The following is a 24,974-nucleotide window of genomic DNA, read 5'->3' as shown; positions in this document are numbered from 1 at the left end:
GGGTGCCCTAGACCCAACATCTCCTCCCAAAAGAACCACACCGGGAAGCCCCAGCATCTCTCCCTCCTTCCGGCTTCTCCCTCGGTTCCGGGCTGCCCCTCCGGCCGCGCCCCTCAACGCAGTCCGGTAGCCCCTCCTCTGGCAGTGTCACGGCGGCCGGCCCGCCTGCCCACCCGCCGGCGCCAAGGTCTTCTCAACCCCGCGGCGGAAGGATGCCGGGCTGGGCCTCCCAGGCTCCTCCTGGGCCTACCTGCAAGACAGACGGGAGCTCGGTTTGCAGTCCAGCGGACAAGCTGAGCCACAGGGAAAAAGAAGGAGGAGGCACGAATAAAGCAAAGGGTCCGTTCTACCGACCGGCAGGAGAAGGCGGCTTGAGCGCGGGGCCTCGCGGATAACTCAGTCCTCAACCCGGCGCCGCCGCCGCTCAGGAGACATCAAGCAAGAAGACGGCGCAAAAGATCACCGAATACAAGAACGCCCCAGACATCAAAGGAGGAACGCCCAAGCAATCGTTCAAGGAACCGCAGCCGAGCGCCGAAAAGCAGCTCAACTCCTACTCAAGGTCCGGCTCCTGTCCGAGGCATAAATAAACAAACCCAGATCATAAGCCACAGGGTAAAAAAGAGCCTGCGCTTCTGCCATTTTCTGTGGGTCGCCGGCAGTTAAGGTTGTTTAGAGAACTGTAGTTTCTCGTGAATGTGTTGAAGATCAAATCATAGCGCAATAACACTTGTTGTCTATAGCCCCGCGACTGTTTTATGGACTCCCAACACTCTTTATCCCAATTGAGCAAATTACTTAACCTCATTTGACCTTTGGTTTCCTAACAGAACAGTGAGGGGAATTAAAAATCGTAGAGAAAGAAAACGAGAGAGAATTCAGGCTGAGGAACAAAATGAACAGTCTACGTAAAAGCTCCAGTGTAGCCCCCACAAAGCATGACCAAAAGAAGCTGGGAAAACCCAGAATTTTGTAGCCTGACCATAAGGCGGGGGTGGGGGGGAAAAGTACACGGATTGCTTTTCTCTTTTATTTTCTTCCAAAGGCCTAGAGCCACAGGTGTGCTTCTTACATAATAAGCAAAAGTCTCTTTGGGTTCAGAACCTGATAAAGTGTTGACATTTTCATCATTACAACAATGGCTTTTTCCTGTAGTCTCTTAGTTGATAAATGAATATGCTCAGCACAAATATAAATTAATATGTACATCCTAGGTATGATTCAATAAATCACAAAGATCACTGCAAGTATGGTTACCAAGTGTGAGCAATCATAGTCTACCTTACATCCTCCTAGGGAGGTTTACACCCTTCCCCACTACTTAGGAAGGGTGTAAAAAGGAAACAAGATAGTCCCAGTTTGGTCGGACGCAGCGGCTCTCGTCCATAATTCGAGCACTTTAGGAGACCAGGCTGGTGGATTGCTTTGAGCCCAGGAGTTCAAGACCAGCCTGGGCAACATGGTGAGACTCCAGCCTCTACGAAAAAAAAAAAAATACAAAAAGTTAGCCGGGCCTGGTGGCTCCTGCCTGTAGGCCCAGCTGCTCAGGAAGCTAAGATGAAAGGATATCCTGAGCCCGGGAGGTGGAGGCTGCAATGAACCATGATCATACCATTGCCTGATCTATGGAACAAGACCCTGCCTAAAAAAAATTTTTAAAGGCCGGACACAGTGACTCACGCCTGTAATCCCAGCACTTTGGGAGGCCGAGGCAGGTTGATCACGAGGTCAGGAGTTTGAGACCAGCCTGGTCAAGATGCTGAAACCCCGTGTCTACTAAAAATACAAAAATTAGCCGGGCGTGGTGGTGGGCGCCTGTAATCCCAGCTATTCGGGAGGCTGGGGCAGCAGAATCGCTTGAACCCGGGAGGTGGATGTTGCAGTCAGCAGAGATCGTGCCACTGCACTCCAGCCTGGGTGACAGAGCAAGACTCCGTCTAAAAAAAAAAAAAAAGTTCCAGCCTTTAAAGACTTTAAAATCAAAGAGCACATCCTTACAGTATGAGCCTTTTTAAAATAATGTGTTGCCACTTTACAAAAATCTCCTCTAAGTCTTTGAAAATACTGGCCAGGCCGGGCGCAGTGGCTCATGCCTTTAATCCCAGCACTTTGGGAGGCCGAGGTGGGCAGATCATTAGGTCAGGAGATTGAGACCATCCTGGCTAACACAGTGAAACCCCGTCTCTACTAAAAATACAAAAAATTAGCCGGGCGTGGTGGTGGGCGCACGTCGTCCCAGCTACTTGGGAGGCTGAGGCGGCAGAACTGCCCGAATCCGGCAGGCGGAGGCTGCAGTGAGCCAAGATCGCGCCACTGAACTCCAGTCTGGCGACAGAGCGAGACTCCGTCTCAAATAAAATTTTTTTTTTAAAAAAAAGGAAGCTTCCTTCTTGGAGAGGCTTGTGGGGCATAGCTATAGCCCTCATTCAAATTTGACTCAGATAACTAAATTTCTGTTTGTTTTTTGTTTTTGTTTTTGTTTTTGTTTTTTTTGAGACAGAGTCTCGCTCTGTCGCCCAGGCTGGAGTGCAGTGGCCGGATCTCAGCTCACTGCAAGCTCCGCCTCCCGGGTTCACGCCGTTCTCCTGCCTCAGCCTCCCGAGTAGCTGGGACTACAGGCAACCGCCACCACGCCCGGCTAATTTTTTTGCATTTTTAATAGAGACTAGTTTCACCGTGTTAGCCAGGATGGTTTAGATCTCCTGACCTCGTTATCCGCCCGCCTCGATCTCCCAAAGTGCTGGGATTACAGGCTTGAGCCATCCTGCCCAGCCAACTACATTGTTTCGAAACCTTGATTGCAGTGAAAAAACCTAAAGAAACTAATTTCACTGCTCTAAGACATTTTCCGTTTTTCAAAAGCTGGAGACTTTTGAGTAAAACACCTGAAAGTTCAGCAAAGATTTATCTAAAATCATCTGAAAATGGCGATATTTGCAAAGCTGAGTCTAGACTGCTTTGTGAGACCATGGAAAGCGTGGCTTATTCTATGGGCAGAGTTGCACCTCTACAGATAAATTTCCTTCAGAGAACTGTTCTTTTTAAATATGTGTGTGTGTGTGTGTATATATATATATATGGATTTAAGCTTCAGTTTGACAGCAAACTACTGCATGTTCCTATGGAAATATTTATTTGGATTGAAGATGGATCACAAGGGATCAGGAGTTGAAACCATCAACCTTGTGGGAATCTCCTCACACTAGAGGAAAAACTAAAAATGAAACAAGGCCAGCAGAAGTGAAGATCATCCTGGGCTGTACCCCTGATGTTCCTCGTATTGGTGTTAAGACTCAAGAACTTATGGTGTTGACTGTTGATCACTGAATTCTGGCAGGACTCTCCTCATGGATCCACTCCCCGGAGGTAGGACGGTGCTTCCCTGAAGTAGGATAACCAGTCTTAGCTTTGCCCAGGACTGAGGGGTTTCCCAGAACTTGGGACTTTGAGTGTTAAAACTGTGACAGCCATGGGCAATCTGGGACAGTTCACTTTTAAGCATGGACCTTGCCCCTGTCAATCACATGGAAAAAACTTTGGAAAGACTAAACCAACAAGAGGCCAGGTGTGGCAGCTCACATCTGTACTCTCAGCACTTTGGAAGTCCAAGGTGGGAGGATAGGTTAAGTCTAGGAGTTTGAGATCAGCCTGGGCAACATAGTGAGACTGTGTCTCTAAAAAACAATTTTTTTTTTTTTAAATTAGCAGGGAGTGGTGGCATACACTGGCAGTCCCAGATGCTCAGGAGGCTGGGGCAGGAGGATCACTTGAGCCCAGGAGGTCGAGTCTGCAGTGTGTCATGATCACACCACTGTACTCCAGTCTGGGCAACACAGACAGTGAAACCCTGCCTCAAAAAAAAATAAAAAATAAAAAATAAAATAAAAAAAAGGATGAGGATGGGGCACATTTGCCTAGGAGACTTGCCTGGAATGAAGGGTGAAGGAGGGAGGGGAGAAAAGAAGGAATTGGAGACTGTTCCTTATCTTGGCTCTGGGTTCTGAGAAACATGCCTCTACCACACACTTGGTGGTAGATATCAGGCTTGAACCTAGTGTGAGATAGTTCTGTAATAGTACTTTGAGTCATCTTATTAGGAAGTGCAGGAAGACCAGTCAGGCCTTGAACAGCCGAAATGCTAAGTCAGTTGTCAATTCTGCCATTGCAATTCTGTTCTGTTCTTTTCTAGCCTGTTCTTTTTGTGCTGTGGGGTAATGTATACCTTTGATGATGGAATGGTAAAGATAGAAGTAGTATAGTTATGTAGGAGCAGCGTAGGGAAGGAGAGAGACCCCAGAACAGCAGGGAACTGCTAGCTGTAGAATGATAGAAGGCTCTCCCTTCTTTGGAATTATTTCTATAAGATAAATCTCCAGTGATGAAATTTATCAATAGATCAAAATGTATGAATATTTTAAGGCTCTAGAATGACAAATAAGTCAGCCCATCTATAAAAGACAGCATAAAGATTAGAGAAAGTTAACACGTCAACAGAATAACAGATCCTTAACATTTTGCCGGGCAAACAGGGAGGCCCCTTTTTGAAATTTGCTAATTTATGATTTCAAAGTCTAATCTCCTTTCTCCTGTTCAGTATCCAGAGATCTTATTTCTTCTACTTTACAATCACAAGAGGCCTTCAGTTGTAGTCATTTTTTTTTTTTTTTTGGAGTTTTGCTCTTGTTGCTGGAGTTGCAATGGCACGATCTCAGCTCACTGCAATCTCTTCCTACCAGGTTTAAGCGATTCTCCTGCCTCAGCCTCCCTAGTACTGGGATGACAGGTGCCCGCCACCACGCCCAGCTAATTTTTGTATTTTTAGTAGAGACAGGTTTCACCATATTGGCCAGGACGGTCTTGATCTCCTGACCTTGTGATCCGCCCGCCTCGGCCTCCCAAAGTGCTGGGATTACAGGCGTGAGTCACCGTGCCCAGTCTGTAGTCATGTTTACAAAAAAAAGTTTAGGCTGGGCACTATACTTTATGCCTATGATCCCTATAATCTCAGAGCATTTCAAGAGGCCAAGGCAGGAGGATTGCTTGAGGCCAGGAATTTAAGAGCAGCCTGAGCAACATAGTCAGACCCTGTCTGTACCCCAAAAAAAAAAATTAGCCAGGCATGGTAGTGCACACTTCTAGTCCTAGCTACTTGGAAGGCTGAGGTGGGAGGATCACTTGAGACCAAGAGTTCAAGGCTCCAATAAGCTACAATCACACCACTGCACTCCAGCCTGGGTGACAGACTGAGATCCTGTCTCTACAAAAGTTAATTAAAAAAAAATTCAGGGCCGGGCGCGGTGGCTCAAGCCTGTAATCCCAGCACTTTGGGAGGCCAAGACGGGCGGATCACGAGGTCAGGAGATCGAGACCATCCTGGCTAACACGGTGAAACCCCATTTCTACTAAAAAAATACAAAAAACTAGCCGGGCGAGGTGGCGGGTGCCTGTAGTCCCAGCTACTCGGGAGGCTGAGGCAGGAGAATGGTGTGAACCCGGGTGGCGGAGCTTGCAGTGAGCTGAGATCCGGCCACTGCACTCCAGCCTGGGCGACAGAGCGAGACTCCGTCTCAAAAAAACAAAAAAAAATTCAAGGCCAGGCGTGGTGGCTCACACCTGTAATCCCAGCACTTTGAGAGGCTGGGGTGGGCAGATTACAAGGTTAGGAGATCAAGACCATCCTGGCCAACATGGTGAAACTCTGTCTCTACTAAAAATACAAAAATTAGCTGGACATGGTGGCACATGCCTGTAATCCCAGCTACCCAGGACGCTGAGGCAGGAGAATGGCTTGAACCAGGGAGGTGGAGGTTGCACTGAGCCGAGATCGTGCCACTGCACTCCAGCCTGGGCGACAGAGTGAGACTCCGTCTCAAAGAAAAAGAAAAAGAAAAAAAAATTCAGGGCCAGGCACAGGGGCTCACGCATACAATCCCAGCACTTTTCGGAGGCCAAGGCAGGCAGATCAGTTGAATCCAGGAGTTTGAGACCAATGTAACAAAACCCTATTGCTACACAAAAAATACAAGAATTAGCTGGGTATGGTGGTGTGTGCCTGTAGTCCCAGCTACTCAGAAGACTGACATGGGAGGATCACTTGAGCCTGGAAGGTGGAGGTTGCAGTGAGCAGAGATTACTCCACTGTACTGCTCTAGCCTTGGCGACAGAGCAAGACCCTGTCTCAAAAAAAAAAAAAAAAAAAAAAATTTTTTTTAGAACAAGGATTTCTGTGTGATAAAAAAAAGTCTATGAATTTTATGTGTTAGGAAACTAGCATGTCCCCAGCCTTCAGCTAGTATTTTTCCTTCCTTTCTACATAATCAACAAAGTCTTCATCCTGAATCTGTGATTTCTCATACCCACAACAATTTTGGAAAATCTTGGCAGGATCTAGAGAGCAAAATGGGCCCTGAGGACATGTGTATGCACAAAAACCCTTTCATTTCTTATTTTCTTGTCCTTCTAACTTCCCCTCCACTGCCAGGGAAAGTAACTACGAAGCTCAGTTTGGCGGCTATTTTCAGTTTGTTTCAGATAGAGATAAAATCTTATTATATCTATGATCTGTCTAGCCTCTTTCACCGTTACCCACCTCTTCTATGTCGTCACTATATGACTCCATTACAATTGTGTCTTGTTTTTTATCCCTAAGTTAGATTCACTTGGCCTAGATCCTTTACAGTCCTAGGATCAGGAAAACACCTTCATCCCTATTCAGTTAACTTAAACCAAGAATATGTTTATGGTCCCTCTTTTGTATAATTTGGAATTGGTAAATTGGTGGTCACCCAATATTGTTTTCCCTTGATATATCCTGAGACCTTACTGCCTTGAAACATCTAAGGGTAAATCTGGAAAACTACTATGCTGGCCAGATGGAGTTATCTATGGGAAAATAAGGCTTACATAAGACGGAGAAAATCCTTGATTCTTTCCCAAAACCATGCCAGAAAAAAGCTATAAATCCACACTAAGGACCACAAAGGCAGAAGCTTTCTCAGACACTTATAAAAAGCCCCTGTGAAGATACCCTTGGCAATCTGGAAGTACAGACCATGATCCTTCCCCTACATCATTTTGGGGAAATAACTAACTAATGACCAAAAAAAAAAAAAAGAAATCCTGACCTGCAAAACTACAGGTTGAAAGGAGGTTAAACGTGTAGATCTGAAGAGTTTCCCTGTGGGATTATTAGAAAATAAAATGCTCCCAGGAAAAAACACTGTCAGCCAATGTTCAGTCAGCTCAGCACTTAGATTATCTTTGGTGTGCAAGTAAACAGATTTGAAATTGCTTTTGAAATCTCTCCAAGACTGTCCATCCCACTCAGTCTTTTATGTCACCATCTAGTGAGTTGTGAAAAACTCCAATTTTCCTTAAATGTAGTTATGTAAGGCTAAAATGCAAGGCATTTTCCATGATCACACTTCACCTTGCCACTTATGATACATGTTTGGCAGTAACCCTTTCCTGATGGGATATACCAAACACAACCAAAACTTTATGGGGAAAATACCCATCTTAGAAGACTTAAAAAGGAAAGACCTTGAGAATTAAAACATTGCCTTATGAGGGAAACAAAGCAAGCTTGTGTCACAAGTTGAACTTTACAAAGAAAAAAAAAATGTAACCAGGCACCTCTGTTGCACAATGAATAGAGTTAATGTTTCTAGCCAACTCTTCATTGTCCATTCCCACCTCAATGACATCCCTGTACATTTTAAGCACAACCTACTGCCAAATGGACCCTCTCTTTATAGAGCAGGATAATGATGGTGAATAGCATTTGGAGTAGAAATAAAACAGCAGATAATAATCCATAATTGTTTTTAATCTTGAGGATGAGTCACCCTCAATTTATTTCCAAATTTCTTCTGTCATCAGCTGTTCATTTCTTTACTTTGAAAATCACCAGATTAACACTGCCAAAGGCAGGAGGTAGGAAATGATCCAAGAGGACAAGTCAGAGGTATCACATGGTGAGTGGCTGAGAAACTGGAAACAAGACAACCCTCAGGAAAGTCTCTTTTTTGTCCCAGCAGAGGCACCAATGTGTGAACCTAATTCACACTTTCATTATTCTAATCAGGTTATTTTTATATCAGTGTAATTTTAGAACAAGACTTGCTAGGGGATTATTTATTTCTTGGGAAATTCTGTCCATCACTCCGCATATCCAAGGTCTAGCGCCAGAATTCATTTCAAGCCAACAAATTATATTCCTATTACCTCTCCTTTTTAATACTTTCACACGCCTTCTTTATTCCCTGAATCTTCCTTTTGTACAAGGAATTTCAAAACAGAATGACCAAACAGACTTTCTAACATCACAGTTGTAAGAAATGTGATCTAGTTGAATGTGAGGTGTCTGAACCTGGGTGAATCCGCATTGCTCATCAATCTCTCTCAGTCCTTAGATGGCCTGTAAAGCATAAGCTTGCTATTTTATCTATATTCAAATTGCCTTTTTAAAGCTGATTGGGTTCTTAAACCCATTTAGCCTCTAACTCCGACTCAGGATTGGAAATAGGAAACTGGAGTCCAGATGTTCTCCCTAGGATTTAGGTCCAAGTCACAGTCCAATTATTGCAGACAGGCTAAAGATGGAGGTTTCTGACTGTCTTTAAAATATCCTCTTAAAAGCACAAAGCTGGAGACTGGGATTAGTAGCCATTTACTGTCAGAAGACCATTCCCCAACTGAAATTCTCTCTTCACATTTGCCTCAGATTATGCCTATATAGGCAACAAAGTAGAAAAACTAAAATGCCACCCAGATAATCCAGAACAAGGAAATATTTTCTTTTTTTTTTTTTTTCTGAGATGGAGTCTTGCACAGGCTGGAGTGCAATGGCATGATCTTGGCTCACGGCAACCTCCACCTTCCAGGTTCAAGCGATTCTCCCGCCTCAGCCTCCTGAGTAGCTGGGATTACAGGCACATGCCACCATGCCCAGCTAATTTTTGTATTTTTTAGTAGAGATGGGGTTTCACCGTATTGGTCAGGCTGGTGTCAAACTCCTGACCTCACCTGATCTGCCCGCCTTGGCCTCCCAAAGTGCTGGGATTGTGGGATTACAGGCGTGAGCCACCGCACCCGGCCTATGTAAATATTGTTTTCATCTGAAATCTGCAGATAATTGAAACCAAAAAAGTGTTTTGACTATATGCTGCTTTCCCCTTTACTATGACTTTTTTTTTTTCCGAGAAAGAGTCTTGCTCTGCCACTCAGGCTGGAGTGCAGTGGCACGATCTCAGCTCACTGCCACCTCCGACTCCTGGATTCTCTTGCCTCAGCATCCCAAGTAGCTGGGATTTCAGGTGTGTACCACCACGCCCGGCTGATTTTTTTTTTCCGGAGACGGAGTTTCACACTTGTTGCCCAGGCTGAGTGCAATGGCACGATCTTGGCTCACCGCAACCTCCGCCTCCCAGGTTCAAGCGATTATCCTGCCTCAGCCTCCCAAGCAGCTGGGATTACAGGCACCTGCCACTTTTTAGTAGAGACAGGGTCTCGCCATGTTGGCCAGGCTAGTCTTGAATTCCTGACCTCGGGTGATCCACCCGCCTCGGCCTCCCAAAGTGCTGGGATTACAGGCATGAGCCACCGTGCCCGGCCGCTAATTTTTGTATTTTTAGTAGAGACGGGGTTTCACCATGTTGGCCAGGCTGGTCTTGAACTCCTGACCTTTACTATGACTTCGTAGGCACAATCATAAATGTTTGCAACCACTGAGCTTTCAAATTAGTGGTACTCAACCTGGAGTTCACTGCACAGTAGGTAACCGCTGTCTTGGTTTCGGTTTAATGCATTTGCAAATGAATCAAGATATTCCGGCATAGCCCCAACCTTACCAAAACACACAGATTAAATGTCAGTTTATGACAAGTATCTGAATACTCAGTCATGCTAGATGATGGAACTGTGTAGAAGGTGATGAGGAAGAAAGTCTGTCACAACTCCTGGGAAGTCTCCCTCCTCTCCACCTTCTACATTAGCTAAAATGAGTGAGAATTAACTCCTGACGAATACGGTCAGCCTCTAAGTCCAGGGACTCCATGTGCTCATACTCTTCTTCAGGGGGCTGTTCCATGGGTCCTGTCATTGGAGAGGACCAAACATCCATCCCATGCTCCAGGGAGATGTTGTGGAGAACACAACAGGCCAAGATGATGTGGCTGGATTTCTCTGGTGAGTACTGCAGTGCCCCCTTGGATCCATCCAGGCAGCGGAATCGGGAGCAGAGGGTTCGGAAAGTCTTCTCAATCACACTGTGAGTTGCAGAATGGGCCATATTATAGCGATATTCTGCTGGAGTTTCAGGAATGTGAAGTGGGGTCATGAGCCAGGTTCGAAGAAAGAAGGAACTGTCACCTGTGGGGAAGGCCCAAAGAAATCATAAGTGACTATAAGTGGAATACAAACAGGAAGCGAAATTCAGAAAACATACACTGACAATGGACAAGAAAATACAACAGCCTCTGGTGCTAAAGCACACTAGAAAAACCAGGCAGAAAAAAGAAATCATGCCAATGCCAGGAGCAGAAAGACACGAGTTCTGGCTGAGAATATTGTTGGTAAAAATCGACGGAGAAAAATGCTGGCACCTAAAGGAAGCCAAATATGAAAGAATGTAGAAAGGAGGTGAAGGCACTGGAGGAAATAAAATTCCTGCATTTGGCCGGGCACGGTGACTCACGCCTGTAATCCCAGCACTTTGGGAGGCCGAGGCGGGTAGATCACCACCTGAGGTCAGGAGTTCAAGACCAGCCTGACCAACATGGGAGGCAGAGGTTGCAGTGAGCCAAAATCACGCCACTGTACTCCAACCCGGGCAACAAGCGCGAAACTCCATCTCAAATAAAATAAAATTCCTGCATTTTCCTAATATTGTTATTTAATAAAAGGCTTAATAAAACCAAATAAAATCAAATAGCATGCCAATCTTTAAAATCTCTAAAGAGCAAGAATGAAATTCGGCCGAGAGATCCCAAAACACTTGTGAGGGAAAGTCTTAACTTTACCCTCAAAATTTCAAGTCTAAAAGCACTACCAAGGGATTTCAGGTGATTTCATGGACTATAGTAATTTATTGTCCCAGTGCTGAGAAGAATAAGATAAAAGTCCGAGCACTTATGGCAGAGATCAGAACTCAGGTGTTCTGCCTTCCTATATATCACAATTACTAGAACCATGCCTTTGTAAGAGGAAGAATTTCACATGAACAAAGAGAGCATACATATAGTCATGCAAATAGTAATAGTGATAAGGAAATGAATTCAGAAGTCAATTAAAAAAATACACACAAGGCATTCTCCTTAAGTGACTTCTTTATCAAATGATCCCAGGAAGTGCTAACAAAACAACAACAAAAAACTGGGGTGCAATGTCCTGATACAACAACACAATGTTAGTATAATGTTTTCTTGTCCTGACTCACTGTCACTACATCTGGCAGATGAGATGTCCCACATAGAGGCAAAACCTCTTAGAAATTTGAGAGACAAATAGCCCCTGGAGTACCAGTTTGCATACCACTGTGTTCCGGCCCCACCATCAATTTCAGTAAATCGTTCTGGACTGTTCAGACAGTGGTAGGCACTGTTCCCAACATACAGGGCTCATTTCTTTTAGGCGCTTACATTTATTTTTTTGGAGACAGAGTTTTGCTCTGTCACCCAGGCAGGAATGCAGTGGAGTGATAACAGTTCACTGCAGCCTCAACCTTCCAGCCTCCTACCTCAGTCTTCCGAATATCTGGGACCACGGGCATGTGCCACCACGCTTGGCAAATTTTTTTAATGTTTTCTAAAGAGGAGGTCTCACAACGTTACCCAGGCTGGTCTTTAAGTCCTGTGCCCAAGCAATCCACCCACCTTGACCTCGCAAAGCCCTGGGATTACAGCGCCTAGCAGGAGCTTACATTTCTAAGAAATGGATTAACTGTAAATATCTAAGAAGTCTCACAGAATTTTCAAATTTACTGTTTAGCTGACTTTTCCCCTCCCAGGTATAACTTTTTATTTTTATTTTTTTTTAGACCGAGTCTGCTCTGTTGCCCAGGCTGGAGTACAGTGGTGCAATCTCAGCTCACTACCACCTCTGCCTCCCAGGTTTAAGCGATTCTCCTGCCTCAGCCTCCTGAGTAGCTGGGACTACAGGCACGTGCCACCACGTCCGGCTAATTTTTTGTGTTTTTAGTAGAGACAGGGTTTCACCATTTTGGCCAGGCTGGTCTCAATCTCCTGACCTCGTGATCTGCCCGCCTCGGCCTCCCAAAGTGCTAGGATTCCAGGTGTGAGCCACCGCGCCTAGCCTTTTTTTTTTTTTTTTTTGAGACAGAGTCTCACTCTGTTGCCCAGGCTGGAGTGCAGTGGCATGATCTCAGCTCACTGCAACCTCCACCTCCCAGGTTCAAACAATTCTCCTGCCTCAGCTTCCCGAGTAGCTGGGATTACAGGCACCTGCACCACGCCCGGCTAATTTTTGTATTTTTAGTAGAGACAGGGTTTCACTATGCTGGCCAGGCTGGTCTCAAACTCCTGACCTCAGGCTTCCCAAAGTGCTGGGATTACAGGCGTGAGACACTACACCCGGCCATAACCTTTTTTTTCATTGAACATAACCCTACTAAATAATGAATTTAAGAAACTGATGCGCCGGGCGCGGTGGCTCACGCCTGTAATCCCAGCACTTTGGGAGGCCAAGGCGGGCGGATCACAAGGTCAGGAGATCGAGACCACGGTGAAACCCTGTCTCTACTAAAAATACAAAAAATTAGCCGGGCGTGGTTGTGGGCGCCTGTAGTCCCAGCTACTCGGGAGGCTGAGGCAGGAGAATGGCGTGAACCCGGGAGGCGGAGCTTGCAGTGAGCCGAGATCGTGCCACTGCACTCCAGCCTGGGTGACAGAGCGAGACTCCGTCTCAAAAAAAAAAAAAAAAAAAAAAAGAAACTGATGCTATAAATAATGAAAAATAATATCCACGACTCATTGAACGCCTACTGTGTAGCATGTACTGTGCTGGTACTTTTTTTTTTTCTTTTTTACTTTCTTGTCTTTTTCTTTTCTTTTTTTTGAGACGGAGTCTCACTCTGTCGCCCAGGCTGCAGTGCAGTGGCACAATCTCGGCTCACTGCAACCTCTGCCTCCTGGGTTCAAGCAATTCTCCTGCCTCAGCCTCCCGAGTAGCTGGGACTACAGGCACATGCCACGGTGACTGGCTAATTTTAGTATTTTTAGTAGAGATGGGGGTTTCACCATGTTGGCCAGGCCGGTCTCAAACTCCCAACCTCACATGATCCGCTCCCTTCGGCCTCCCAAAGTGCTGGGATTACAATCGTGAGCCACCACACCCTGGCCTAACTTTCAATATTTATTTAGTTTAGTTTAGTTTAATGTTTTTGAGACAGAGTCTCACTCTGTCACCTACGCTGAAGTGCAGTGGTATGATCACAGCTCACTGCAACCTCAAACTCCTAAGCTCAAGCAATCTTCCCAACACAGCCTCCTGAGTAGCTGGGATTACAGGCGCATGCCACAACACCCAGCTAATTTTTAAACTTTTTGTAGAGACAGGGTCTTTTTTTTTTTTTTTTTTTTTTTTTTTTTGAGACGGAGTCTCGCTCTGTCACCCAGGCTGGAGTGCAGTGGCCGGATCTCAGCTCACTGCAAGCTCCACTTCCCGGGTTTGGGCCATTCTCCTGTCTCAGCCTCCTGAGTAGCTGGGACTACAGGCGCCCGCCACCTCGCCCGGCTAGTTTTTTGTATTTTTTAGTAGAGACGGGGTTTCACCGTGTTAGCCAGGATGGTCTCGATCTCCTGACCTAGTGATCCGCCCGTCTCGGCCTCCCAAAGTGCTGGGATTACAGGCTTGAGCCGCCGCGCCCGGCCGAGACAGGGTCTTGTTATGTTGCTAGGCTGATCCTGAACTCCTGGCCTCAAGCATTCCTCCCGCTTCACCTCCCAAGGTGCTGAGATTACAGGCATGACCACCACACCCAGCTGGTACTTTTTAAAGATTATCAGCCTGGGCACGGTGGCTCATGCCTGTAATCCCAGCACTTTGGGAGGCTAAGGCAGGCGGATAACCTGAGGTCAGGAGTTTGAGACCAGTCTGGTCAACACAGCAAAACCCCATCTCTAGTAAAAATACAAAAATCAGCCATGCGTGCCTGTAGTCCCAGCTACTTGGGAGGCTGAGGCAGAACTGCTTGAACCTGGGAGGTGGAGGTTGCAGTGAGCCGAGATCACGCCACTGCACTCCAGCCTAGGCGACAGGGTGAGACTGTCTCCAAAAAAAAAAAAAAGATTATCTCTTATTATGCAATCCCAACTCTGCTAGGTTAGATATTGAACTCATTTTTCAAATGAGAAGATCAAAGTATATGTCTGTCATCCTTTGATATGTCAGGCAAAGGAAAGACCTAGTCACCAAATGCTAATTTCAGACTCAAAATACTAAAACAAGAGCATAATAAAAGAAGAGTATAATGCTGTAAAAGAGAATAAAGTAAGTATATAAGATAAATACTGAAACCTGGAGATGCTAAATGATACTTGTTAAAGTTTCTCTAAGAAATGGTATGAGTCTTAAATGGAGGAGATATACAGGAAAAGCTAAAGGAGACCTTTTGTAAAATTGCTCTACCCTCACTAAATGGTTATAAACCAAGCACCACTGGAAAACAGACACTCAAGAGGGGATTAGGATCAGAATTGCTAAACAGATTACAATTGCTTATATGATCAGTCATCCACAAGACATTCTGGCAGATCTTACCCAAAGCTGCTTTAATAGGACTAGGCCAAGAGCTAAAGAAATAAGAACTGAGGCTGAATTGTTTGCAGGAATAGGTATATTTAGAAGGGAATTTAGATAATGCATTCTGAAGGGACAGATGAGAATGAGGACAGGAATGGATAATATTGTAGGAAAAATAATGCTAAAAAAAAAAAAAGGCTGGAGGATCACAGCTAGTTCTAGGTTTGAGAAATCTAGAACTGTTCCTCAAACCTGAGGGTTGTTTCTTAAAATACAATTAGGTGGCTGGGTGCAGGGCTTCACACCTGTAATCCCAGCACTTTGGGAAGCCATGGTGGGTGGATCACCTGAGGTCAGGAGTTTGAGACCAGCCTGACCAACATGGTGAAGCCCCGTCTCTATTAAAACACAAAAATTAGCCGGGCATGGTGGCGGGCGCCTGTAATCTCAGCTACTCAGGAGGCTGAGGCAGGAGAATTGCTTGAATCCAGGAGGCATAGGTTGCAGTGAGCCAAGATCGCTCCGTTGCACCTCAGCCTGGGCAACAAGAGCGAAACTCCGTCTCAAAAAAAACAACAAAAATACAATTAGCCATCTATTCTCTCTTTCGTTAGCATTTTGTCATTCCTTATAATCCTGCCAATCTTCCCATAATTACTCCCATTGTCCACACAACCTCTAGAGACCAGCGTTTTCCAAATCTGTCTATTCATATGAATTATTCAGGGTCTCTCTCTGTTGCCCAGACTGGAGTGCAATGGCACGATCATATCTCACTGCAGCTTTGAAATTCTGGGCTCAAGTGATCCTTCCAAGTCAGCCTCCTAAGTAAGCTGGGACTACAGGCACACGCCACCATGCCTGGCAATTTAAAAAAAAATTTTTTTTTTGAGCCCAGGCTGGAGTACAGTCGTAGAATCTCCGTGCAACCTCCGCCTCCTGGGTTCAAGCAATTCTCCTGCCTCAGCTGCCCGAGTAGCTGGGATTACAGGCGTGCACCACCATGCCCGGTTAATTGTGTATTTTTAGTAGAGACATGGTGAAACCATGTTGGCCAAGATGGTCTTGAACTCCCGACCTCAGGTGATCTGCTTGCCTTGGCCTCCCAAAGTGCTAGGATTACAGGCTTGAGCCATCCCACCTGATAATTTTTTTTTTTTTCCGAGACAAAGTTTCACTGTTGTCCCCCAGGCTGGAGTGCAATGGCGTGATCTCAGCTCACTGCAACCTCCGCCTCCCAGGTTCAAGCGATTCTCCTGCCTCAGCCTCCCGAGTAGCTGGGATTATAGGTGCCTGCCACCAAACCTGGCTAATTTTTGTATTTTTAGTAGAGATGGGATTTCACCATCTTGGCCAGGCTGGTCTCAAACTTCTGACCTCAGGTGATCTGACCGCCTCAGCCTCCGAAATTGCTGGGATTTAGCACCTGGCTAAAATTAGCACAAGGCTAATTTTCCTATTTTTAGTAGAGATGGGGTTTCACCATCTTGGCCAGGCTTATCTTGAACTCCTGACCTCATTATCCACCTGCCTCGGCCTCCTAAAGTGCTGGGATCACAGGTGTGAGCCACTTTTTTTTTTTTTTTTTTTAAAAGATGGAGTCTCACTCGGTCATCCAGACTGGAATGCAGAGGCACAATTTCCGCTCACTGCAACCTCCATCTACCAGGATCAAGTAATTCTCCTGCATCAGCCTCCTGAGTAGCTGGAATCACAGGCTCATGCCACCATGCCCGGCTAATTTTTGTATATTTTTTTGTATATTTAGTAGAGACGGGTTTTCACCATGTTGACCAGCTGGTCAAGGAGTCCTGACCTCAAGTGATCCACCCACCTTGGCCTCCCAAAATGCTGGGATTACAGGCATGAGCCACCACGCCCAGACTAAGGAAATCAGTTTCTACATCTTCAACTTCCACAGGTATATTCGAAGCTTTCTTAGTGCCTCACACCAAAACTAGCTTTAATAAACACTTGCTGACCAGACACAGTGGCTCATACCTGTAATCCCAGCACTTTGGGAGGCTGAGGTGGACCAGCTGAGCTTAGGAGTTTGAGACCTGCCTGGTCAACACAGTGAGACCCGGACTCCTACTTTTTTTTTTTTTTTTGAGATGGAGTCTCGCTCTGTCGCCCGGGCTGGAGTGCAGTGGCCGGATCTCAGCTCACTACAAGCTCTGCCTCCCGGGTTTACGCCATTCTCCTGCCTCAGCCTCCCAAGTAGCTGGGACTATAGGCGCCCGCCACCATGCCCGGCTAGTTTTTTGTATTTTTTTAGTAGAGACTAGTTTCACTGTGTTAGCCAGGATAGTCTCAATCTCCTGACCTCGTGATCTGCCCGTCTCAGCCTCCCAAAGTGCTGGGATTACAGGCTTGAGCCACCACGCCCGGCTAGACTCTTACTTTTTTGAGAGTAAGTCTCACTCATTGCCCAGGCTACAGTGCAATGGTGCAATCTCGGCTCACTGCAACCTCCACCTCCCGGGTTCAAGCGATTCTCCTGCCTCAGCCTCCTGAGTAGCTAGGATTACAGGTGCCCACCACTATGCCTGGGTAATTTTTGTATTTTTGGTAGAGACAGGGTTTCACCATATTGGCCAGGCTGGTATCAAACTCCTGACCTCAGGTGATCTGCCTGCTTTGGCCTCCCAAAGTGCTGGGATTACAGGCATGACCCACAGCACCCAGCCAAAAAATTTAAAAAAAAATTAGCTAGGCATGATGGCAAGCACCTATGCTCCCAACTACTTGGTAGACTGATGTGGGAGGATCAACTGAGCCCAGGTTAAGGCTTCAGTGAGCTGTGATGATACCAGTGCACTCCAGCATGGGTGACAAAGTGAGACCCTGTCTCAAAAATGTATGTGTATATATAAAATATAATAAACAGGCCGGGCATGGTGGCTCACACCTGTAATCCCAGCACTTTGGGAGGCCGAGGCACGTGGATCACGAGGTCAGGAGATCCAGACCATCCTGGCTAACATGGTGAAACCCATTTCTACTAAAAATACAAAAAATTAGCTGGGCGTGGTGGCGTGCACCTGTAGTCCCAGTTACTCGGGAGGCTGAGGCAGGAGAATGGTGTCAACCCGGAGGCGGAGCTTGTAGTGAGCCAACCTCACGCCACTGCACTCCAGCCTCAGTGACAGAGCAAGACTCCATCTCAAAAAAATATAAAAAATAAACATTTGTTAAATGTTGCTACAATATCCATTTTTCCCACTCCTACTCTTTCTGTAGAGAGGGGAATCAGCAAAGTTATTTATCAGAATTTTTACTAATTTTCAATTATGTACTATAAACAATGTAAAAAACTACTTTAAAGCCATAATTCCAAATGAATCTTGGATCCCAAGGTGGGAAGAAAAAGAAAATCACTACCTCCTACATGATCTTGAAGTCTTTACAAGGAATATTTGCCAAATAGAGTAATTCGTACTATGATCTCATTTAAACACTGAAACACAAGGGATTTAAATGTTACGTCCCTCAGTCTCTTTTGTAAAAATGTTAATATTATTATTTAACTCTTAAAGAGTTTTTATAAGCATTAAGTGATATAATTGATGCAAAATGCTTACAATATTGCCTGTCAAATTCTAAGGGCTAAGTTTTAGCTAGCTTAATAGTGGGTTTTAGCTAGCTTAATAACTGGGCAGGGTGCCGTAGCTCATGCCTGTAACTCCAGCAATTTGGGAGTACAAGGTGGGCTAACTGCTTGAGCCTAGGGGTCGAGACCAGCCTGGGCAGCATGACAAAACACTAACTTTACCAAAAATACAAAAATTAGCCCAGCATGGTGGTGTGCATCTGCATCTGTAGTCCCAGCTACTCAGTAGGCTGAGGTAGGATAAATTGAGCCCAGGAGGTCAAGGCTGCACTGAGTCATAATCACACCACTGCACTCCAGCCTGGGTGACAGAGTGAGACCCTGTCACCAAAAAAAAAAAAAAAAAAAAAAAATGGGGGGGGAACCAAAGTGAAGAGATTCGTAAGAAATCAGCTTGGAAACCAAGTAGTCCCACAGCTATAGAAGAAACGGCCAGATGAGACAATTGCAAAATAGACTTTCCCACACTTCTTGATGTGAGTTGTATGAAAATAAAATTTGAAAGCTCAAAATAGGCAAAAGGTGTGTTTAAGATAAAGGTCCAGTAGCGTAGCAAGAAGGTGGCGCACTAAAAATGGTATGGACAAGCAACAATCAAGAAATTCACTAAGCTCCAAGATATTACACGTGGTACCCTGGCAGCTCTACACCCATCAGTGTCGTCTTCGCCCACTCGGAACATGGGAGGTTTCTCTATAAAGTGCTAGTAAATATGTTAAAGAGAAATATTTCCTAAGCATCAACTCATAGTAAGCACTGTGCTATGAGCCTGTGCAGTGTAGATATGATTAGAGGTTATGATTAGTTGGGTGTGGTGGTGTATGTCTGTGATACCAGCTACTGGTATTACGAGCCTGGGCTGAGGCCAGAGGATTGCTTGAGGCCAGGAGTTCGAGACTAGCCTGGGAAACATAACAAGACCCAATCTCAAAAAAACAAAAGTTAGAGAAGTCTTCCAATCCTTCACATAGCTTTCATCTCTCATATATTGTATACAAGATAATCCTTGTCCTGATGCTCATATAAAAGTAGCACATTAAAAAAAACCCCAAAAAACAAAAAACTAAGCTGCTGGGTTCAGGGGTTTTATCACTGCTAACTAACTTCACTCCTCAAAGCTGTACGGTCACCTTGGTTCACACTGCTTACTGTTGAATAGATTCTTGTCCTACTCATAACAGTAAGCCAGTCTTTCCAATGGAACTTGGGCAGGTCTGTGAAGTAAGTTGCTACCATAAGAATTGTGTACATGCATTGTCTACTATCATTTTTATGCAGATATCACAGTGACAATCAATAACGCAAAAATAATTTACTTTTTTTTTTTTTTTAGATGGAGTTTCATTCTTGTTGCCCAGGTTGGAGTGCAATGGTATGATCTCAACTCACTGTAACCTCTGCCTCCTGGGTTCCAGCAATTCGCCTGCCTCAGCCTCCCAAGTAGCTGAGCTTATAGACGCCCACCACCACGCCCAGATAATTTTTTGTATTTTTAGTAGAGAAGGGGTTTCACACCATTTTGGCCAGGCTGGTCTTGAACTCCTGACATCAGGTGATCCACCTGCCTTGGCCTCCGAAAGTGCTGGGATTACAGACATGAGCCACTGCACCTGGCCTTTTTTTTTTTTTTTTTTGAGATGGAGTCTTGCTCCACCGCCCAGGCTGGAGTGCAGTGGCATGATCTCAGCTCACTGCAACCTCCGCCTCCTGGGCCCAAGCAATTCTGCCTCAGCCTCCCAAGTAGCTGGGACTACAAGCATGCGCCACCATGCCCAGCTAAATTTTGTGTTTTTAGTAGAGAAGGGGTTTGAACACGTTGGCCAGGCTGGTTTTGAACTCCAACTCTTGACCTCAGGTGATCCACCGCCGTGGTCTCCCAAAGTGCTGGGATTACAGGCATGAGCCACCATGCCCGGCCACATTTGTATATCTGTACAATACTTTATAGGGAACTTTCATATATATTACCTAATCCTCACAATAGATATTACTGTGGTTGGTATCAGATTAATCATTTTACAGACAATTAACAGAGCCAAATAAGGCTCAATTGTATGGATGTACAATACTTAAACAATTCTGGACAATCCTGATAAGTATGTTGGCTTTTTTTTTTTTTGAGACGGAGTCTCGCTCTGTTGCCTAGGCTGGCGTGCAGTGGCATGATCTCGGCTCACTGCAACCTCCACCTCCCAGGTTCAAGCGATTCTCCTACCTCAGCCTCCTGAGCAGCTAGGATTACAGATGCGCGCCACCATGCCCTGGTAATTTTTGTATTTTTAGTAGAGGAGGGGTTTCACTATGTTGGCCAAGCTGGTCTTGAACGCCCGACCTCAGGTGATACGCCCTCCATGGCCTCCCACAGTGCGGGGATTATAGGCGTGAGCCACCGTGTCCAGCAGTATTTTGGCTTTATTTCAGGGGATTGTTTTATTTATTTGTTTACTTGTTTATATTATTATTACTTTTCTGAAAGACACTGTCTCACTTTGTTGCCCAGGCTGATCTTGACCTCCTGGATTCAAGTGACCCTCTCACCTTGACTTCCCAAAGTGCTGAGATTATGGGCAGGAGCCACCGCACCCAGACAGGATTGTTTTTATAAGGTTGTTTTTGTTGCTGCAGCTATTGTTTGCAATAAAAATTCTTGTATGCAATTTTGTTTTGCACATGTATAAATCTATACCTGTAAGATAAATTCTTAGGAGTAGAAAAGCTGGGTGAAATAACATAAAATACATTTGTTTATATATATATATTTTTGGCTGGGCACAGTGGCTTACGCCTGTAATCCCACCACTTTGGGAGGCTGAGATGGGCAGATTACCTGAGGTTGGGAGTTAGAGACCAGCTTGACCAACATGGTGAAACCCCATCTCTACTAAAAATACAAAATTAGCTGGGTATGGTGGTGCATGCCTGTAATCCCAGCCACTCAGGAGGCTAAGGCAGGAGAATTGCTTGAACCTAGGAGGCGGAGATTGCGGTGAGCCGAGATCGCGTCATTGCACTCCAGCCTGGGCAACAAGAGCAAAACTCTGTCTCAAAAAAATAATAATAATAATAATATTTTTTACATTGGGTGTGGTGGCTCACAGTCACATTCCCAGAGCTTTGAGAGGCCAAAATGGGAGGATAGCTTGAGGCCAGGAGCTCAAGACTAGTCTGGTCAACATAGTGAGACTCTGCCTCTACACAAAATAAAATAAGAAAAAAATGTTTGTTTTGGAGACAGCATCTTGCTATCTTGCTCAGGCTGGTCTCAAGGTCCAGGCTCAAGTGATCCTCTTGCCTTAGCCTCCCCGGTAGGTGGAATTACAATTACCAGTTGTACTAGTACGTGCCACTGTACTGGCTCTAATAGTATGCTTTAAAGTTTTAATAATGTCTATTAAATGTTGATTTTTAAAAAATTAAGGCTAAGAAAATTCTCATCTGAGGTCTCATAAAAAAATGACAGGACTGAGATTCACCTCTACAGACTCCCATATCTCATTCTACTCCACTGCATAATTTTTCTTTTTCTTTTTTTTTTTGAGACAGGGTTTCGCTCTTGTTGCCCAAGCTGGAGTGCACTGGCGCGATCTCGGCTCACTGCAACCTCTGCCTCCTGGGTTCAAGCGATTCTCCTGCCTCAGCCTCCAGAGTAGCTGGGATTGCAGGCATGCGCCACCACGCCCAGCTAATTTTATATTTTTAGTATAGACGGGGTTTCTCCATGTTGGTCAGGCTGGTCTTGAACTCCCAAACTCAGGTGATCTGCCTACCTCAGCCTCCCAAAGTGCTGGGATTACAGGCATGAGCTACCTGCATAGCCACTTTTCTTTTCTTTTTTTTTTTTTTTTTTTTTGAGACGGAGTCTCGCTCTGTCACCCAGGCTGGAGTGCAGTGGCCGGATCTCAGCTCACTGCAATCTCTGCCTCCCGGGTTCACGTCATTCTCCTGCCTCAGCCTCCAGAGTAGCTGGGACTACAGGCGCCCGCCACCTCGCCCGGCTAGTTTTTTGTATTTTTTTAGTAGAGACGGGGTTTCACCGTGTTAGCCAGGATGGTCTCGATCTCCTGACCTCGTGATCCGCCCGTCTTGGCCTCCCAAAGTGCTGGGATTACAGGCTTGAGCCACCACGCCCGGCTCTTTTCTTTTTTTGAGATGCAGTTTTTGCTCTGTTGCCCAGGCGGGGGTGCAATGGCGCTATCTCGGCTCACTGCAACCTCTGCATCCTGGGTTCAGGCGATTGTCCCGCCTCAGCCTTCCAAGTAGCTAAGACTAAAGGCGCCTGCCACCATGCTCAGACAATTTTTGTATTTTTAGTAGAGACGAAGTTTCATCATGTTGGCCAGGCTGCTTTCCAACTCTTGACCTCAGGTGATCCACCACCTCGGCCTCCCAAAGTGCTGGGGCTGTGTGCCCCCGGCCTACATAACTTTTCTATGCCTCCAAACAAAATGAAAATTCACACTTGCAAACTTACCCAGAAGCCAGCTATCTTTGTGCATACCGGCTTCAAACTGACTACCGAGGGAAGACTGCTGCAGCACGGCACAGTCCTGTAGGCTGCCTGGCCAGTTTGTCTCCACGGTCATTAGTGCCCCTCTAATGTCACACACCATCAGGCAGTTTAAAGAATGCAGGCCTTTTCCGTTCACATAGGAGAGGTCTTCAGCATTTGGTGCCTTGATGGCCACATGGATACAGTCAACTACCCCCATCACCCCTGGCATCCCTGCCAACCCATAGAATTCATCCTTCAGAGCCTGTATGGAGGCTTCATCAGCTGGAAAGCGAATGAACTGTGAGGCCCTTTCCACAAGTGCTTCGGTGACATTGGCAACACAACGACTCATAGACGCCTGACTGATTCCAATGGCATCTCCCATCCGAGTCTGGAAGGAACCTGAGGTATAAAAACCCAATGCTGCAAGGATCTGTGTCTCTGGGCTAATAGCCCTGGATCGCTGAGTAGGCCTGGAAAGATTCGCCCCCAAGAGCTCCACCAAGTAATAAATGAACTGTCGCGGAAACCCATACATGGACATCAAGTATTCATCAGACACATCATCCAGCTTAAAACGGTCCAATGTCCGGTGACCACGGCCATACAGCAAGAGGTCACAGTCAAGCACTGTTATTGGTATAGCCATGGTAAATGTGAAAGTTGTCTCTCTCCTCTGCTTTTTCTGAACTGTTTCCAATGAAGATGTTGGTGCAGGAAGGTATTTTTAAGAAAGTATCAGAATCCAACAGCTAACCACAGTTAAATGGCTCTGCCATTTATAATCTTCTCTCTGTAAATGTTAAAAGAAAAAACATTAGAAACCTACCAAAGACTTTAAAGTGACTCAAAGGCTGGAGCAGCTCCTTTTCTGCAAATTTCCATTTTGTTGAGGCAAAACGTACTGTACTTACAACTCTGGATTTTTCTCCACTAACTCATGGCTGCACGACAGGCTTGCTCTGATTGAAGGATAATGGGAATTTAACCTTTGTGGCTCATTTAATGCCTGGCATTTCAATTGAGAACACCAAAAGAATAATGGAGGTGATGACATAATTATTCACAAGGTAAAAGAGGTCAGCTCCTAACTATATAGGCCAAGAAGCAGCTGACGTATGTCATAACCACCTTGGGTAAGAATTGGTCACGGGTTTCATTATCCAAAAACTTCTGGTTCTACCTGATAAGTACAGGACAGATGCTGGGGTGCTCAAACCAGTCTAACAAGAAAAGAAGGGGCAAAAAAACAAAAAACAAAAAACCAACAACAACAAAGTCCACAACCCAGCCTTATGGACGTACACTGTGTGCTGTAACAAAAGGCTTTTCCCTCACTCCAAGAACTCCAAATCGCGAAGCTGAGGGCCAGGAAGTAGGGAACACCAGACACATTGGAAGTCGGGAGCGAAAAAGAGGCTGGCCGAACCAGGTTTGGGAGACGACTCCGCCACTTTTAAAGGGCACCCCAAAAACGGATGTCAAAGTCTGATTGCGCTGGACACTCAGTTAGCCCAGGCCCGTCACCCACCTCTCGGCGGCTGCCAGGTTAACAGCCACACTCCCCACCCACCTAGCCGGGTTGGACCCTCCTCCGGAAGCGGCTACTGCACACAGGCCGCCACGGCGCGCAACAGCGGCACCGCCCCTTCCGCGTCAGGGCCCGCCCCACGCCGCGTCCTCACTGCCGCTGCCACCGCGACCTGCGGTTCGTCCCCGCATATTCCACACATCACCCAAACGGTCTCTCTCTCTCTCTCTCTCAAACACCTCCTTTCCGTCTTTATTTTACCTTGAGTCGCTTAGAAAGATTAGAGAACAAAGCTTACGTGGAAAGAAAATCAGCTTTCATGGAGATTTTGAGGACTAAAAGAATAAATAGGGCATCATTACTGTAGCGAAAGTGCGACTAAGGTTAGGCATCTGGCTTTCCCCCATAGCCCTCTTCCACCCCCCGCCCCCGGCCATTACCGAAGCGGATGAAAACAAACACTAACGATGGCGGCGCCGGAGAGCGACCGGCTGCTGGGCTTAAGGCAGGAGTGACCGCTTAACCAGTGAGGGAAGCACTGAAGAGCGCCAGTCGACGTGGGTGCGACAACTCGCGGA

At 45.9% G+C, this 24,974-nt stretch overlaps 2 protein-coding genes and 1 long non-coding RNA gene across 13 annotated transcripts in view; 1 reads left to right on the top strand and 2 right to left on the bottom strand.

The window, feature by feature from the left end:
- The window catches only part of LOC105471664 (autophagy and beclin 1 regulator 1), a 201,137-nt gene extending 200,600 nt beyond the window's left edge, over window positions 1–537 (bottom strand). For 2 of the 7 annotated variants that reach the window (XM_011724286.2, XM_071074730.1), the window contains exon 1: window positions 251–535. The gene's annotated coding sequence lies outside the window, so the exon portion shown is untranslated. Of the gene's footprint in view, window positions 1–250 lie in introns of all 7 variants that reach the window. The other 5 variants (XM_011724288.2, XM_011724287.2, XM_011724289.2 and 2 more) reach the window with 5 other exon arrangements.
- Window positions 538–583: 46 nt separating this feature from the next.
- LOC139357458 (uncharacterized) lies at window positions 584–3,755 on the top strand. Its single transcript, XR_011610604.1, has 3 exons — window positions 584–667; window positions 3,147–3,366; window positions 3,706–3,755. It is a non-coding gene; the product is annotated as an uncharacterized lncRNA (long non-coding RNA).
- Window positions 3,756–7,820: 4,065 nt separating this feature from the next.
- LOC105471667 (harbinger transposase derived 1) lies at window positions 7,821–24,931 on the bottom strand. Of its 5 annotated transcripts, none has more exons than XM_011724318.3 (3): window positions 24,837–24,931; window positions 22,845–23,658; window positions 7,821–10,371 (listed from the first exon to the last, which is right to left on the bottom strand). In XM_011724318.3, the coding sequence occupies exons 2-3, from the start codon at window positions 23,512–23,514 to the stop codon at window positions 9,992–9,994; spliced, it is 1,050 nt and encodes a 349-aa protein (XP_011722620.1). In that variant the 5' UTR covers window positions 23,515–23,658; window positions 24,837–24,931; the 3' UTR covers window positions 7,821–9,991. The 5 variants fall into 5 exon arrangements, with proteins under 5 accessions (XP_011722620.1, XP_011722617.1, XP_011722619.1 ...); XM_011724315.3 differs by lacking the exon at window positions 24,837–24,931 and adding an exon at window positions 24,397–24,532; XM_011724317.3 differs by lacking the exon at window positions 24,837–24,931 and adding an exon at window positions 24,439–24,531.
- Between the last annotated feature and the right edge of the window lie 43 nt (window positions 24,932–24,974).

Source organism: Macaca nemestrina, chromosome 12 (genome assembly GCF_043159975.1).
Source record: "Macaca nemestrina isolate mMacNem1 chromosome 12, mMacNem.hap1, whole genome shotgun sequence".
In the NCBI taxonomy this organism is placed as follows: domain Eukaryota; kingdom Metazoa; phylum Chordata; class Mammalia; order Primates; family Cercopithecidae; genus Macaca; species Macaca nemestrina.
Note: the sequence above shows the minus strand (reverse complement) of the source record. Positions and strands in the feature narration are given on the sequence as shown.

Coding starts and splice junctions, on each gene's coding strand:
- LOC105471667 (XM_011724318.3), bottom strand. CDS start 23,514: ATGGCTATACCAATAACAGTGCTTGACTGTGACCTCTTGCTGTATGGC. Junction 10,372..22,844: donor CAAAGATAGCTGGCTTCTGG/GTAAGTTTGCAA, acceptor CCTTCCCCACAG/GTGACAGTTCCTTCTTTCTT.